This window comes from Chelonia mydas, chromosome 2, assembly GCF_015237465.2.
Source record: "Chelonia mydas isolate rCheMyd1 chromosome 2, rCheMyd1.pri.v2, whole genome shotgun sequence".
NCBI lineage: Eukaryota > Metazoa > Chordata > Testudines > Cheloniidae > Chelonia > Chelonia mydas.
The window spans coordinates 70,387,417-70,403,679 of record NC_057850.1 but is presented as its reverse complement, the minus strand read 5'-3'; the positions used below and the strand labels follow the sequence as shown (position 1 = coordinate 70,403,679).

Below are 16,263 nucleotides of genomic sequence, written 5' to 3'. Positions count from 1 at the left end.
TTAGCCTCTATTGTTAGCAAAAATAAAATGGATACAATGATTAAGCTAGAATATTGCTAACCCGTCAATCCAAACTAAAATTATTGGTCGCTTTAAATGTTTGTCATTTTTCTCCTTCTCACACACGACAGACAGGAAGGACCAGAAATCTCATGAGACAATCCACTCTTGCGGAACCATACTTGAACTTTTTGTTCCTCTTCCACTAACTGTAGCTAAAGACAGGTTTCAGGGTGGTAGCCGTGCTAGTCTGTATCAGCAAAAACAACGAGGAGTACTTGTGGCACCTTCATTACACAAGCTAAAAACTAATGTTCCCATGCTAATTTTCCCCCCTCCTGTTACTCACACCTTCTTGTCAACTGTTTGAAATGGGCCACCCTTATTACCACTACAAAAGAGATTTTTCCTCCTGCTGATAATAGCCCACTTTAATTGAATTGTCTCGTTAGAATTGGTAAGGCACCCCCCATCTTTTCATGGACTATGTCTATATATACTTCTACTCCATGCATCTGATGAAGTGGGTTTTAGCCCATGAAAGCTTATGCTTAAATAAACGTGTTAGTCTCTAAGGTGCCACAAGTACTCCTCATTGTTTTTGTAGCTAAAGAGACACCATATCAATGCTGGGTGAACACTTTTCAGAAAATGATCACTTCATATGTGACCTCTCATTCCTCATCCAGTTTCTCAAAGGAAACTTGCACAACACCTTCAAAAGATAAACCTCAGAGCTTAAATTCATAACTTTTTTAGACACTAAAGACATTGGATTTATGGTTTATTACAACAATCTACAACCCACTAACCCTCCTTTGTCCTACAACTGCAGAAATGTTAACTCCCCACTTCACCTTAAATGGTCTCTTACAACATGTTAACTCCTTAAGCTAAACAACCTGTTTCACATTGTGTTCAGCTGTGACATTCTGACAATCTTTCTCAGACCTGAAGAAGAGCTCTATGTAAGCTCAAAAGCTTGTCTCTCTCACCAATAGAAGTTGGTCCAATAAAAGATGTCTCTCTAGTATCCTGGGACCAATGCAGCTACTGCAACACTGCAAACAGTTGTGTATCTAGTTATGAATATGTTTATTTTGTCTCAAAGGTCAATACAAGAACTTCTGAGATAATTTCACTCTCATAAGGTAGAGGGGAGAGTCAACTGATGATAACATTTTCCTCTTGTGGCTGTACCCACTGAGGTTCTTCAGTTTAGATTCTTCCATAGCACTTAGACTCAAAAATGTATTCTTATGTTAACCTAGTCTTCATTACAACAGAGCTCAATAAAAACTTGTTAAGCACTTGAAATAGAAACTGTCAATTAAAACACACATTATCAGAGATCAATCATATTGAGTAATTAATGCTCCTGTCCCTCTGGGAGATGGTTCTTATCCTGGTGGACAGTCTTATCATATGGTGTGAGCCAGCTGCTGCTTCTCTGCTTGACCAAGCAGCTGAAGGAGATGGAGCCATCTCTGAGAGCAGCAGACCTGAAGTGCAGGTCTTTTATACTTCCTGGTCTGCCTGTTTGGGAAGGAGTTCGAGGGTCGAACTGACATCAATTTCTGCTGAACGGTTTTCAGCACTGGTGTCCCAGCATGGAAGGAGTGGAGGAACCAACTGTCTGAGAAACATGCAGAGTGCGGGAGCTCTTTCCATCTGGGATGTCAAGAAATGAGACTACAACCAGACCACCTGCTTCACAATGGCAAACTCAGGAGAATCCCCCATTGTTACAACCACAGTAGGAGTGAGTGGGGTCTCAGTTCCTGAAGGATGACTCTTCTGTGAAGAAACACATTGAGTAGAGCCACTAGAGGAATTTTTTCTAGAATGAAAAGGTCACTGTCTGGTGATTGACCTGTGAAGGTGATATGTGGTAGCGGAATCTCATTGATGCAGCATTTGCTAAATTCATGTATAACAAATATATACACAATAAGCTTCAATGATTTCTCATCAGCAGTTTTAATCTCTTGATTGCCACTGTGATGAAATAATCCAGTTTGAATGTCTTAAACAGACTTCAAAGATCACACTCATCTGGGCTAGATTGCCAGGACGGGAAGAGTTTTTATCTAAGGAAGTGCCCTAGTTCAGTAAGAACCTCCTATGAGTTTCTTATTATTTATTTATTTATTAGTAGTAGTAAGAAAATCCTCTACCCTTAATATGAAAGAATAGTTCCCCAATCTATGTCTCATTTCAATATAGAGTTTATCTGAGTGAAATAAATGTGCAAAATGTATACATTGTAAACAGTTCCTGGAGCAAACAAAGGTTCAGAAAATGCCAGAGCTTTTATAGGTCTGAACATTAGGTTACAAGTGGAGAATGAGCAAAGAGGAAGAAGAGTAAGCCAGAAATCTAATGTTTTCCTGAGGTAGTTTTAGATTGCAGTGTAGAAGACGTGAATTAAGAAAGACTTTTTATCCTTTGTGGTTTGAAAATTCCAGTACACACAAGGATGATTAACAAGAGCAGGCTTTTAGCAGATCTTTTACAAACTGAGCACTGACCCACTGAGCACATTCATGAGCCTATGGGCTGAATCCAAATCTTCCTTGAAACTAAAGTGCTGTCCACTTAGGCAGACTGACAACATCCCAGCGGCATAAGTAGATGGACCATTTGAAAAATATTCTTCATGTGTCATTGACATCTAGCGATGGCACTGAGCCTGCCTCTTGTATCCCATTCCTACTACCTCATCATACGTCTGAGTCCATTTTCTATCTCATAATTACACTATACATTGTATAATGGGCATATCTGCAAATGTGAAGAAGTGTAAATATTTGTCAGATGCATACTGTGCAGTTTTTTGGATTGGTTCCTGCAATCTTCTCTCCATACAAAATCTCCATCCCCTCACTGGTCCCAGCTTCTGACTATTGAAAATTGTATTTCATGGGGGTTACAGAAGTTTATTCTACAAGTATATGTAAGAGACATTTTGACCCAGACAAAAGCAGAAACTCGCCAGTTTCTTTTCTCTTTGGGGGATGGCTGGAGAAATCGTTTTGGGGTTGGCTGGCAAGTTCCCTTTCTCTCTTTTTTTTGTTGGTTCTCCTCGTTCACTATTTTATGGAGTTGTCTGTTTTGTGGCTGCTGGAGAGACATCAGAGCATTACTGGTGTGAAATAGGAAGAGGAAAAAAACACTATTTTATTATTTTCAGAGGAAGAATTAGAGAAAATAAGAGAAACTTATATTGACGTCACAGATAAAAACCCATGGCACAGCACACTGAATAAATCTCCCACGGTCAACACATGTAAAGAATTCAATCACTGTGATTCTTGTTTAACATCGATGACAGGGAAAAATACAAAACAAAAACAAACAAACAAAAAACCCTCTTGCAAAAAGAATGACATCTTCCTAGCATATACCAAATTAAGGGGGGGGAACACTTGAAAACCTGTTCAAAATTAGTTTTGAACCCAATAATCATGTCTAAATCATCTCTCAAACACTAAAGATCCTTGCACTTGTTTCATAGCAGACCATGCTTTCAGTGATCACTTGCTCTATTTAGTGTAAATATTTTATTTTAATTATTGCTTTTTATTTCCTCAGATTATTTCTTAAACACTTTGAAGGCCTAAAATGTTACATCAAAATGTTATCTTTAAGTATTTATAATAAATATTATTTAAAAGATATTAGGGCCAGATCTTTGCATATGGTTAAAATGCACATGTTGGAAATCAGGTGTGGTGTGCAAAGATGGTTTAAAGCTCTTCTTTGCACTGTCTTAGTGCTGATAATGCTCTGTGCGTGGCTGTGCCCCCTGTGCCTTTAGAGCAGCTGGAGGGCTTTTCTAACCATGCCAGTCTTTAGTGAGAAACCCAGCACCGTTTGGTGTGGAGAAGTATCCCAGCTTCGCCTCCTCTTTTCCCACTAAACCAACTGAGGGAGGGGCGAGTAGTTTACAAGCCCCGCCCCCTATGTAGGCTCTAAGACACTGCAGCATCAGTATTCTTCCATGGTCAAATTAATGGATTTATAATCAGATTAAGGAGGTGATGGTGTGCAAAGCAAAGGCACTAACTTTATTGCTCAAGGCACAGCTACAGATTTGTTCGCCCATGCACCCGGCTATTCATTGGCCTACCATACACATGAACCGTTCAGTTCCCCTCCTCTACACAAACCCAGTCAGTCATCACTCACTGTTTTCTCCACATGCATCCGGCCAGTCTATCCCAGGCACTTCACAAACAGGTACATCCAGCCACTCACTGTTCCCTCCCCGAGTACATGTGTAACTAGGAATAATGGAAAGTATTAATTTAGGCTGAATACTGGGAAACAGTTTCTGACAATTAAATAGATTGGAATATAGATGTCTGGCAAGGGAAGCAGTGGAACATCTTTTAGTGGGTTTTTAAAATTAGAATTTAAAAATGTCTTGAATATGGATGAAACAATTCTGTACTGGTGGGGAGATAGAGAGCAGTTAGGCCAGGCAGTCCAACTGCTAGGGTTCAACCAGGATCATACTGGGGGGAAAAGTATTGATTTTTTTCCATTCTAATTCTCCCTTAAATCAAATGGAGGTCGTCCTCCATTGGATCAGAGACTGAATAAAAACGTGAGAGTTCAAATGTTTTTTTCAAATCATATCCAAATGATCTGATCCCCTGCTAAAAATTTCCCAGGTAGTTCTTGTTCTTGTACGGTTTTGCTGCTTCCATTTCTAGAGCCTGCTGGCAGTGCAGGGGTGGACAAAAATGAGGAGAAATTAAATGACATTTTTGTGTTCTTAAGGGCTTGGTTTGAATTTATTTGCTCCATTACTAATTAAATCCTTAGTTGCCTCTCTGAGAATCTGCCATCTTTCAGTGCTCTGTCTTTCCCTTTTACATATCTATTAACTCTGCTCACAGGTAGGAGAGGAAGGGTGACAGTGCAACAGAGGATTAATTTGGAGCTGTATTGCAGACCAGCTTTCAAGCGGCAAAACAATAGCTACTTGTGCTTCATTACCTTTTAGAGTGTTCTGTGTAAATTAGACCTGTGAGCATGTGTGATCAGTCTTCCAAAGGACCCAAATGTTTTGCTGTTCCCACAGTGGGCTTCCTTGTTCGGACTGAATAACCTCTGCCCACATGCCTCTAGCTACTGACTTTTAATTTGATTGCAATGCCTAATTGTGTCTGCTACGGTTATGTGCCACTTAATTCACGCAAAAAAGCCCCTCTGTTCTGTGCAGGAATTTTCTCTAGAGATTTTTATAAGGTAATTGACCAAGTCAGAAATGTGCAGTCAAGTAAAGCACAACTTCTAAAAACAATGTATTAGAGGTAGAATTTACCCCCTTGCCAGCCATAGATCTCCTACAGGCTGTGGGTACTTGTCCCGCTGATATGTGCAGGTAATTTAGGGGCTGTGGGTACTTACGACTGGCCTTCCTTGGCCAACAGTAGTTATTCCTAACCTTCTGTGTGGAGCATTCAGAGCCACTTCCTGCTGCCATAAGAGATCCCCTAACAGAAAGCAACCCAGGGATCTGCCTGTGACATACACATCAGGAAGAGATTTCTTCCAACGAGGAAGTAAGTCATAGGGAGAATATTTGAAGAGATTTAATTATCCCTTCAGTATAGACATTATCATATTCTGCAGGAAAGAGTTTCTCAGTGGAAGTTGGGGGCACCTAACTGCCTTGTTGTCTTTGAAAAATCTCCCCCTGTATATGTATTAGGTCACATTTAGCCATTCCATTTAATCCATTCTGTGGATCTTCCATTTTTAAAAAAGAGAAGTAAATGTAAGCACAACCACATAGTGAATCTGCTCTCTGAAGGGCTCTCGAGGTGAAGCTCCCATTCAGTTCACTGGGAGTTCTTGATGTTGAGCACTTACAAAATGGTGATCTTTAATATTTCCTCTTGGCACTTTACTCCTGGGGGAATTCTGTGCCACTGCGCGTGCACAGAATTCTTGTCCCCTGCAAATTTCTTTGCTTCCCTGCAGAATAATGACTTTCTGACAGGGAAGCAAAGGGAAGCTGCAAGAGCACATGCACCACTCTCTAGCAGCACAGGTACATCATTTCAGGCACCCAGAGCAGCTGGCAGAGAGGTAAATCACCACAGGGTTGTGGACACCCCAGCCAGTGGCTCCTACCCTGAACCAGGATCATCTACTAGTCTTGGCTGGGCTGGAGGAAGGAAAGGATGAGACTTCCTCTTCCCCGGCAAGGAGTGGCTGGGGCTGTGTCAAACCGACCCCCAGAAACCTCCCCCAGCTTCAGGAATCTCAGCATCCTCCCCTGCTTCCTCCTCCCATTGCTCCTCAGCTGTGGGGGGAGGGGTCACTGTATGGGGAGCTGCTCCCCCATCCACTAAACCCCCCTGCATCCAGACCTCCCACACCCAGACACCCCTGCCATGCCTCACCCGGTACATCCAGAACCCCCCTAGCGCTCCATAACCAAACACCACCCCACTGAACCCCAACCCCTGCATCTGGAGCCCCCCTGCCTCTGGCCCTCACCCCTGTACCCAGACCACCTCCCACTGAGCTCAAATCCCCACCCTGATGCCCCATCTCCTGCACCACTGTGAGCCCCCAAATCCAGACCCCCACGCCACTGATCCACAAATAGCTGCACTCAGACCCCCACCCCACCAAGCCCCACTCTCCCAGCGTGCAGACCCCTCCACTGAGCCCCGACCACCTTCACCTGGAAGCCCTGCAGAGTCTTGTTGCACCTGCACCTGGAACCCCCCTATGAGCCTCTGTGCATCCAGATCCCCCCACACCTAGACCCACCCACTGAGATGTCTGCACCCAGATTGTCCCACACAGAATCCTCTCACCCCACACCTGGATCACTCCACACTGAGCCCCTTCACACTTGGATCCTGCCTGGTTGAGCCTGACTGCCCCACACCCGGTGTAGAGAGGCAGGGCCCCACGGTATTTCTGGGGCAGGCCCAGGCCTTGTGCTGTTTCAGGGTCGGGTGCAGCCTCACCGCTGAGTCCATGTCCTGGGGGGCAGGAGGGGGCTGCAGGATGATCTCCCACCTTCATGGAGCCAGTGGCCTGTGCTTCCCACTGCCATGCTGGAGCCTCTGCGTTTATTTATTGACAAATAAAATGTGCAGAATTTTAAAATATTTTGTGCAGAATTTTTAATTTGTTGATGAAGAATGCCCTCAGGAATATCACTTCTACAAAACAAATGATGTTACGAGCTCAAATAATAATATTGTAGATTTGGTGGGGTTTAGAGCTCATTTTAACTTACTTGGTGGCCAGATTTGAGTACAGCTGGTCAAAGTTTGTAAGCAGACTTTTTTTTACTAAAAGGCCATTTTTTATGAAATGTTGACATTACAAGTGTTTTTATATCTTTTCAAAAACTGTCATGTTTTAATACATAGTTTTATCAAAAGAGATATTGAAAAGATAATTCCTTTTTTCATTTAACAAAACAGCTTTCAGTAAACCAAATATGTCTATAGCCTATTCAATAATACTATAGAAAAAATTATGAAAGCCTTTGAAATAACAAAAAGGTGGACCATTTGGAATGCTTCAAATACGAAAACAATGTATTACCCTCTCCCCCCACCAAAATAGAAAACGAAAGAAGAAAATGAAAAGCTTTGCCCTTTCGCCCCATCCTTCAAATATTCAAGGGCTTCCTAGCTGCTATTCTCCAATGACAGCAGCCATCTGTTCCATGAGGCCTTGTCCTCTTGATAAGAGAAGGTGAGGTCAAGCACCAGCATCTCTGTATGTTTGATAATAGGAACTTGGTGTGAACTTACATATTTGGTTTTCCTCAATATTCTGGAGGAGTTGGCTGGGTTGTGACAAAATCAGATCTATCATGGTCACTTATAGGTGTACTGCTCCTGTTCTGCCTCACCCATCAGTACTTGACATGATGCACTGCACATTAGTTAGGGGCTCCCTTCCACCTGAGCCAGGCTGCTGCTTAGCCTGGTTTTGTCTGATTATGTGCCTTGTTGTGATTGTGCTTGGTGTGGCTCACTGTGGATGTGATACCTCACTTGGGGGTAGGTTTGCCAATTTTGGTTGGACATACTGTATTCCCGGAAGTTTATCTCATGACATCATCTTTAATTAAAGATTAATCTTTAATTCCTGGAGACTCCAGGAGAATCCTGGAGGGTTGGCAACTCTATGTGGGGGTTGAGGCCACATTTAACTGTCTCCCAGTGTAAGAGGGCAAGTTGTATAGGTTTGATTGCTGGTGTCCACAGGAAATCCATGATTGTGTCCTTTGTACTGCAGCAGTAACAGAACAGAGTACGTGTCAGTGTGGAGCAGTATAGAGACCACTCTGCTTCTCCAGAATCCCTTCTGGGCCTTGCAGCGTGTAGAGCAACAAAATTCATCTCTCTTCTCCCTGTCCTCTTCACTCAACTGTATATACACGCACGTACTTTCTGCACATTCTTGAAGTAAGGCTTCATCAATTTATTATTGGGAGCTCCTCCTTAGAATCCCTTAGTACTCCTTGTCTGCGAAGGAGCAGCTACAGTTCCCCTCATCAGATTCAACGAACATCTCAGTTTAGCTATCTCCTTGGCAGAGCATCTCACAGTGAGCTCTAACATTTCCCTGACTTCCACCCCTCCCGAGATTGAGAAAAAGAAACCTTTTTTATATCCAGCAGGTAGAATCCTGCACCTTTTGAAATCAATGGGCATTTTACCATTGATGTTAATTAGGCTAGGATTTCACCTGGCATGTTTTATTAGCAGTGTATAATTCTCATGGTTTCTGGACTTTTGGAATTTCTCAGAATGATTCTGATTTTCAGAGCGAACTTGTTGCAGAAGTGAGCTGAACTCTGAACCTTCATAAAGATCCAAGCTCACCTTTTGATGCTATCCTAGGTCATTACAAAAGGTGGGCTCCAGTAGCGAGTGAAGAGTTGCTTATTTACGCCCTAGAATAAGGACAATTTCATTCTGTAACACTTTCTCTCTCATACACACATGCCCCACCCCTACTGATTGATTTTAAGCAAGAACTGACACCTCGGAATGTGGTTACTTGCCTCTTGCCAGTTGCTGGGGTTGTGCAAACGTATTTGCTAAAAAAAAAGAGAAAAGTAATAGAAAAAAAAGAATATTTGTTTGCCTCCCAGAGGATTTTTATAAAGGTTTTTTTTTTCTTTTAATTTTGTAAAATGATCTTGATAGTGTCCTTTTAATATCAGCTTATGAACAATTTCCTCACACCAAAAAACCCTATGCACACAAAAGTCCCGGGTTCCTGTCATTCTGGCTGTGGGCATTGCATGAAGTCTTGCACAGAGAGATTTTTGCTGTGTGTTTTCAACACAGACTCTGACGTAAAGATTAATAAGTACTGTATGCATACACTCCTTCAGCCACTTGACTTCCCAGACCTTTCATGTATAGTCTACAGGTAAAAGTGGTATAAGAGACAAGTCCACAATGCCACTGTGCATTAGGTTAAAAGCATGTTGATGGAAGTTGAATGACCCTACAGATTTTCTGATTTGTAACACTGTTTTTTAAAACATAAAAAGTAAAAGCCATAGTATGAAGCAGAATACCAGACGAAGCTAGGTTCTATGATCAGTTTTTCCCTGTCTGTTTAACTGCGGTCTGCCTTGTTTAAAAAGTATGACAAAAGCACAGGGTGGATTGATTTAAATAATTGATTTTAATCATGATTTAAATCAGCAATCAGGAAACCTTGATTTAAATATTTGATTTTAATTTTGTTTTGCATTTGTATTTGTTAGTTATTTTGCAAAAGAAAGGTTGATTCTTCTAATTGGTTGGTAATCACTGAGACATGTTGATTTGCCATTTACTATAGCCTTTACACTAAAGTTAGTACTTCTTTTTGATAATCCATGGATACATTATGTCTATACACATTGATTTAAGCAATTATTTAGCTTAATGTACATTATTCAGATGCATAATTTTTATTTTTTGTTTGAAAATGGTGAATAATGCATTTAGTCTCATGATGATGATGATGAATATTTTACTTCTGTTTTCTGTCAAGGTACATTTGGATAGAAATTGGAATTCAATTAAAATGTACAAAACACTATTTTAAAATTGTATACATTATATAAAACTACTTTAAACATGTGGATACACAAGGAAAAAAAGGAAGTTTATCAAAACATTTTGCATTTCAAACTAATTGATTTATTAAACAAAGGAAGTGTTTATTTGTAGTTGGAGCTGAGCTCATTGTTTCTCCTCACCATGTCCTTCAAGATTTTAGAACTAGTAGAACTCATCATCTTACACTTAATTTGTATTCATAAATTGGAAGAGGAAAATACACTTTCCTGCTTTTTCAATTTCCAATCATTTTCTCAACTTTGAATGAACTAATCGTTGAATTGAACTAGTTAAATAAATTGAAATGAACAGAAGAAGATACAACAATATCAAAACTGGTCTAGCACTTCAAACTCTGGTTCCAGGCACTTAGCCAGTCATTTCCATCAGTTCAGTGAGGGTTTAATTTTCTTTCAAACTTCATCAGCAAATATGTAGTGCTCAAATATTATTTTTGTTAGTGTAAATGATTTTTATCCACTCTGCAAAAGCATGAGTGAAGTATACTTTGTACAAACTAGATATTGTATATGACAGTAAAATATTGGCTTTTGTGAATTACTCTTTTTATTTATGTACAAATATTTTGGAAATGTTAAACTCAGTTTCCTTCCTTTGGTTGGATATACTAGTAGATGGCTATTCTTATCTCATGAGCAGATGGATTAGGTATCCAGCAGTTAATTATCTGCCACCAAAGTATATGCTCTCATTGAAGCTAATGGCAAAAGTTTTCTTAACTCGTAACTCATGAGCAGGGTCAGGCTCACAGCATTTTAAAAAGTCAACATTTGCCAACTGTTACAAGTAATTGTGATAATTGCATATCCTCTTTGTGATAACTGTTGGAAATATTAAGTTAAGTTATGGTGACTCCATTACTAATAACCCATCTAAGAAATATCAATTAATTTGCTTTATAATATGGGCGTTGCTGATAATACAATTTGGAAACTAAGCAAACTTTTCTCTCTGTTCCTTCCTTTGAAGACAAAGACAGGGATTTGTTTGCTGCAGGATGGTAATCAGGAGCCTTTCAAAGTGCGACTGCACTTAGCCAAAGATATTTTGATGATCCAGGAGCAGGATGTGATCTGTGTGTCTGGTGAGCCTTTCTATTCTGGTGTAAGTAGTCTTTTATTCCTTCCATTAAGGATTATTTTATAAATGAAATAACAGTGTATATATTTTATAATTCACCCAACTTGGTCTTCCCTTTGATGGAGCTATGTCTAAGTATATGCAAATATACTACAGTTAATACTTACCAGTACTGGTCTAGGAAGTAGCTGTAAGGTGTGCCCTTCACTACTCAGTCATGGGGTATTGTTTGAATGCTGAGACCGTCATATTTTGGATAACATATAAATGATATAGCTAATGTTTTCCCATGTGATACTATATGATCCAGATCCTTGAGAGCAATTGCATATGAGAGTAGCTGCTTTAAAGTCAATGGACTAATCACATTCTAAAAGTTATGCATGTTGTTAGATGCTTTGATGGATCAGGCTCTATGAATGATGCTCTCTGCTGCTATTGGTTCCATAATATATTACCATGACTCTGGACTTTATTTAGGTTCAGTGCCCATGCAGTGGCTATCACTTTGAGTTCAACTAAAACAGTGTATTATTTTAGGAGTCATTAACTCCCCTTCAATACTGTAATCACTGAGTCATCCATGTATGATGTGTTACCATAGTTTTAGTTACGACAGTTTGTTGTTAGGGGATAGAAGTGCCAGAAGTACTCTCACTTAAAAGTACAGAAGTACTCTCATTTAAATGGCATATTGACTTTAATAGGCATGAAGTAATGTGGTTCTGTAGTTTAATGATATGCTATAGAAATTACTTTAGAGACCTATAGAATTTGTTAGTTCAAAAACCTAAAGTAAGGATATTATTCTCTAACTGACAGACTTCTATACCTGGCATATATATTTTTATTACATTTTAGAAGATGGTTCCAAAACCCATGAAACCCAGTTTTCATTTCTATTGACTTTTCCATACAGACTATAATTATATTTTGAGAGATTTTTTTAGGTTTACTCCCAACAATTATAAATGCTTTCTTCTCCCATTCCGCTAAGTGAAGCTATCACAAGGTTTCATGTAACATCTTGTGAGAGAGAACTACACAGTGTCTGTATCCGTCAATTTTCTAGGACTGTTGTATGTATTAATTAATAATCATTGCTGTTGTTCCCCTATATTTTATAGCATCTCTAAATAAAATTGTAATAACTGTCACATTCTGGGGTTCAATCCAGACTAGCAAGGGGTTGTGTCATCACCTGCCCCGTAACCTTGTGTGCCTTACAGTGCTTTGCTGTTGTGGTTCCCAACCTGGGCTGCTCCCAACCCACCTACCAGCATGCAGGTCACACCCTGAGTGTCTGTGTGCTAGACAGCCCTGGTTTAGCAGTTCTGACTCTAGCAGCCTGTCTACAGTCCATAGTTCCACTCTGGTTTCCATTAGCCTTAGTTACTACTTGCAGGGTGACCTCAACACACTTCCAGCCCCCAATTTTCCCAAAAATCTGTGTTCTGCAATGAGTAGCCTTCTCCTGGACAGTTCAGATATTAAGGCTCATTGCCCCTTTAAGGAGAAAATATGCAACAATTTCTTACATAAACTGGAGTTACCAAACAGTTCAGTTTAAACACAGTGCTAGATTGACCTAGATTAAAAATAAAACAAGTTTATTACCAAAAGAAGATAGGATTTAACATGAATTCAACTATAAGAGAGAAGGTTAGAAATGGTAGCAGCAAATAAAAATTCATTTAACAGTCGAAAACTTCATCTAACAAGTTTTCGTTTAAAGCTTTGTTCAAGATGGCCTTTCTCCCCACAGCCTTCCAGCAAGATGGTGACTGGATCTCTCCCAAAGGCTCAAAGGTGCAGCTGTCTTTTCCAGCCTTATTCATCTCTCCTTATATGGAAGCTGTTCCATACCCCTAATCTTTTTGTTGCCCTTTCCTGTACCTTTTCCAATATATCTTTATTGAGATGTAGCAACCAGATTTGCACACAGTATTCAAGAGGTGGGTGTGCCATAAATGTATATAGAGGCAATAAAATATTTTCTGTCTTGTGTAGGGTGCTTTGAGTCACACCTCCTCCATTACAAAGCTGCAGGAAGGTTAGCCACTGGCTGACCCGGAGACAGTAGGTTAGAGCCCTCTTCCCCAGACAGGGAATTTGCCAACATATTTTATTTTCCCTTTTATATGTACAATTTCCATATCATATTTTTAGTAGCTTAGAATTGGAGCTTTAGTTTTGTGTAACCTGACTACTGGAGAATGGTCAGTTAGTACCCTGAATTTTCTGTTAAAAAGATAGGGCTGTAACTGTTTGACTGACCACACAATGACATAACATTCTTTCTCTATGACAGAATAATTCAGCTCAGTGGGTGTCAGTTTCTTCCTTCAGGAAACAATGGGGCATTTCTTCTTGTTCTCCCCAAGTGCATTAGTACTGTCCCTAAACCAGTGTCTGATGCAGCCATACACAGCGCAAACATTTTGTCAAATTCAGAACAGGCTTTTCAGACAAGAAGACATTCAAGGTTTGACCTGCATGCTGGTAGGCTGGTTGTGAGTTGCCCATATTCAGAGCTACAACAACCAAACATTGTGAGGCACCTGCAGTTACAGGGCCGGTGGTGACACAATCCCTAACTGGTCTGGATTGGAGCCCACCTTCCTGAACCGTGACACCTTGTGGCAATAACAATATAAAAAGCACATACCAAAAATCAGCCAACAAAATGTCATCAGTACTAAAATAACTCCCCTGGATCTCTCCACAAAGTAAACTACTCTCCTCTCTATATCCACCCTCTGAGAAAAAAAAGTCTTTGGTTGAACTATTGAGAGGCGTATGGGAAACAGATTTAAGGGAACAGGGGTGGCTAAATCACCTTCACTTCTTTAAAGATCTCAATATGAGTAAATAAATAGGCTTCCCTATATGCACTGAAAGGATATGGACACAATCTCTGTGAACAGCTTGGTTATTTGCATGTGTGGTGTGATTTCAGCTTTTGGCTGTTCAGTCCTGTATGAATGACATGTGTACATCACTGTTTGCTGATGTTGGTTTGTGTACTATATGAGGAGTGTGGCTGTCACTTTTATCAACCATGGAGTGCTGTATAAAATCTGTGGCTGTGCCTTCCATTTCATAGACTACCCTCAGCAGCACATTGAGCCTCCGTGAACCCAGGCAGAAGGGAGCATAAGTTCAAACTCAGGCTTTGGTTGTTCCCTTAATAGCACCACACTGCAGCACTGCCCCTTCACCAGGACAGTTCTGGGTGTATTTATTAAAATATTTTATCACTTCCAAAATGACTTTCATTAATATGCTATGATATCTATTACTTATGCGGAACTTGGCATTTTAAATAACTTCATGACATGCATATTTAATATTTTTCATTAAACATGAAGGCTCTCCCTTACAATTGTTGTCTTCTGTCTTTTCAGAAGATTATTGTAAAAGTTAGCAAATGATTTGCTTAATTGATTATCCTGCCCCAGATTAATTGCATAGTTTATATCAATATGCATGTGCTATATATCAATGTGGTGATGAGGATTTTCTATTCTCTTGGCAGTGCCACTGTGGGGCTAGACACTTTTGAGCCCTTTACCCTGATTTCGTCTGGGATTAAGACAAGGTACTAAATCAATAGGTTCATTCTAACTAAGGATGATAGGCATTTCACAGATTGTTAACTATCCTTTTGTCATAGGCCATTTAAATCATCTTGAATCATGTGCTCTAGTTGTCTAAGCTGATTAAACTGGTCCAATGGGGCGTCATCTTCTTTTACTTGTCAGATTTTGTTTTGTTTTGTTTAGTTCTTGATGAGTGTTGGGTATTCTTTGCATGTCATTCTAGTTAATATGAATGATCTAAGCCTTTTTAAAAACATGGGTACTATAAATGGATGTGTTCTGGTCTGTTTCCAACACTGAATCATTTATAAAATGTACTATAAAGGAAAAAATATTTATTGTATGTGAAGAACAATAATACAATTAAACTTTTCAAACCAGTAGACATAGTAGCTTGTCATCCTTTATAAGTACATATTTAAAATTAAATTTAAAATGCATGTTAGGATCAGATTATGCTACCCTTACAAATGGAATAATACCTTCCTTTGGTCCCAACTCAGCAACTTTCCTATTTAGGAAGTCAGTGTAAGCACATTCTTAACTTTAAAGTGAAGAATATGTTTACATGTCTTCCTGAATAGTGACAAACTTCAGCAGGTGTTTAAGTGATTTCCTGAACTTGATCCTCCAGGAACAGTACCATAGAAATCAATGGGACTAGCTGTGCATTGAGGTACTACCTCATATAAGTGAGTGGCTATTAGAATGTAGGCCTTAATTAAGTCCGTTTAATGTTTATTGCAGAAGAGGTTTTAATTTCAAAGTGCTAGGGAGATATGAAGGAACCCTTTACCTTCTTTTGTTGTATAAGATTTTGAATATGTGGCTAAAACAAAATTTATTTTTAAAAATCAACTGAATGGGAATAAAGTAGCACTAATCTTTCAAGAAAAGTTTTCCCTTTCTATAGCACCCTGTACTAAATGTATTAGTGTTAGGTAAGAAAGTTTTGTGAAACTCAAAGGGCAGAGGGTGGTAGCTTCACTAACCTAACTGACTCTCCTAGCCAATAGTTTTTTCTAGTGGCACTCATGGTTACCTGGGGTGAGAAAAATATAAAACTACGATTGATGATTATTAGGTAAGCTACATCCAGCAAAAAAAAAAATGCTTTTCACAGTACTGGACTATCACAGAATGTCAATTTATGATGTGGAGCAGCATTGCAATCTTAAAAATAAGGAGAACTATTTGCAGTTGGTAGAAACTTCCATGACTGCTGAAGACCCTGTCTGAGTAATAATCAGGATAATTACTCCTTTTTATTAAAAAACCCAACCAAATCAAAACTAAACAATATAAAACAAACAAACCCTCAGTTGTATCATACTATTTATATAAGCATAAGAGACATTCTTTGCTAGCAGATTGCTAGAATGGCAATGAACTTAAACTTGCAAGAGACTGTCTACTTGCTGTTCAAAGAAAAAGAAAAG

At 39.6% G+C, this 16,263-nt stretch overlaps 1 protein-coding gene across 2 annotated transcripts in view; it reads left to right on the top strand.

Annotated features, from left to right (window-relative positions):
• The window catches only part of SNTG1 (syntrophin gamma 1), a 533,703-nt gene that overhangs the window by 275,170 nt on the left and 242,270 nt on the right, over nt 1–16,263 (top strand). For both annotated transcript variants that reach the window (XM_043539635.1, XM_043539634.1), the window contains exon 3: nt 11,112–11,246. In XM_043539635.1, coding sequence (XP_043395570.1) covers nt 11,112–11,246 — 135 coding nt within the window. The remainder of the gene's footprint in view (nt 1–11,111; nt 11,247–16,263) is intronic.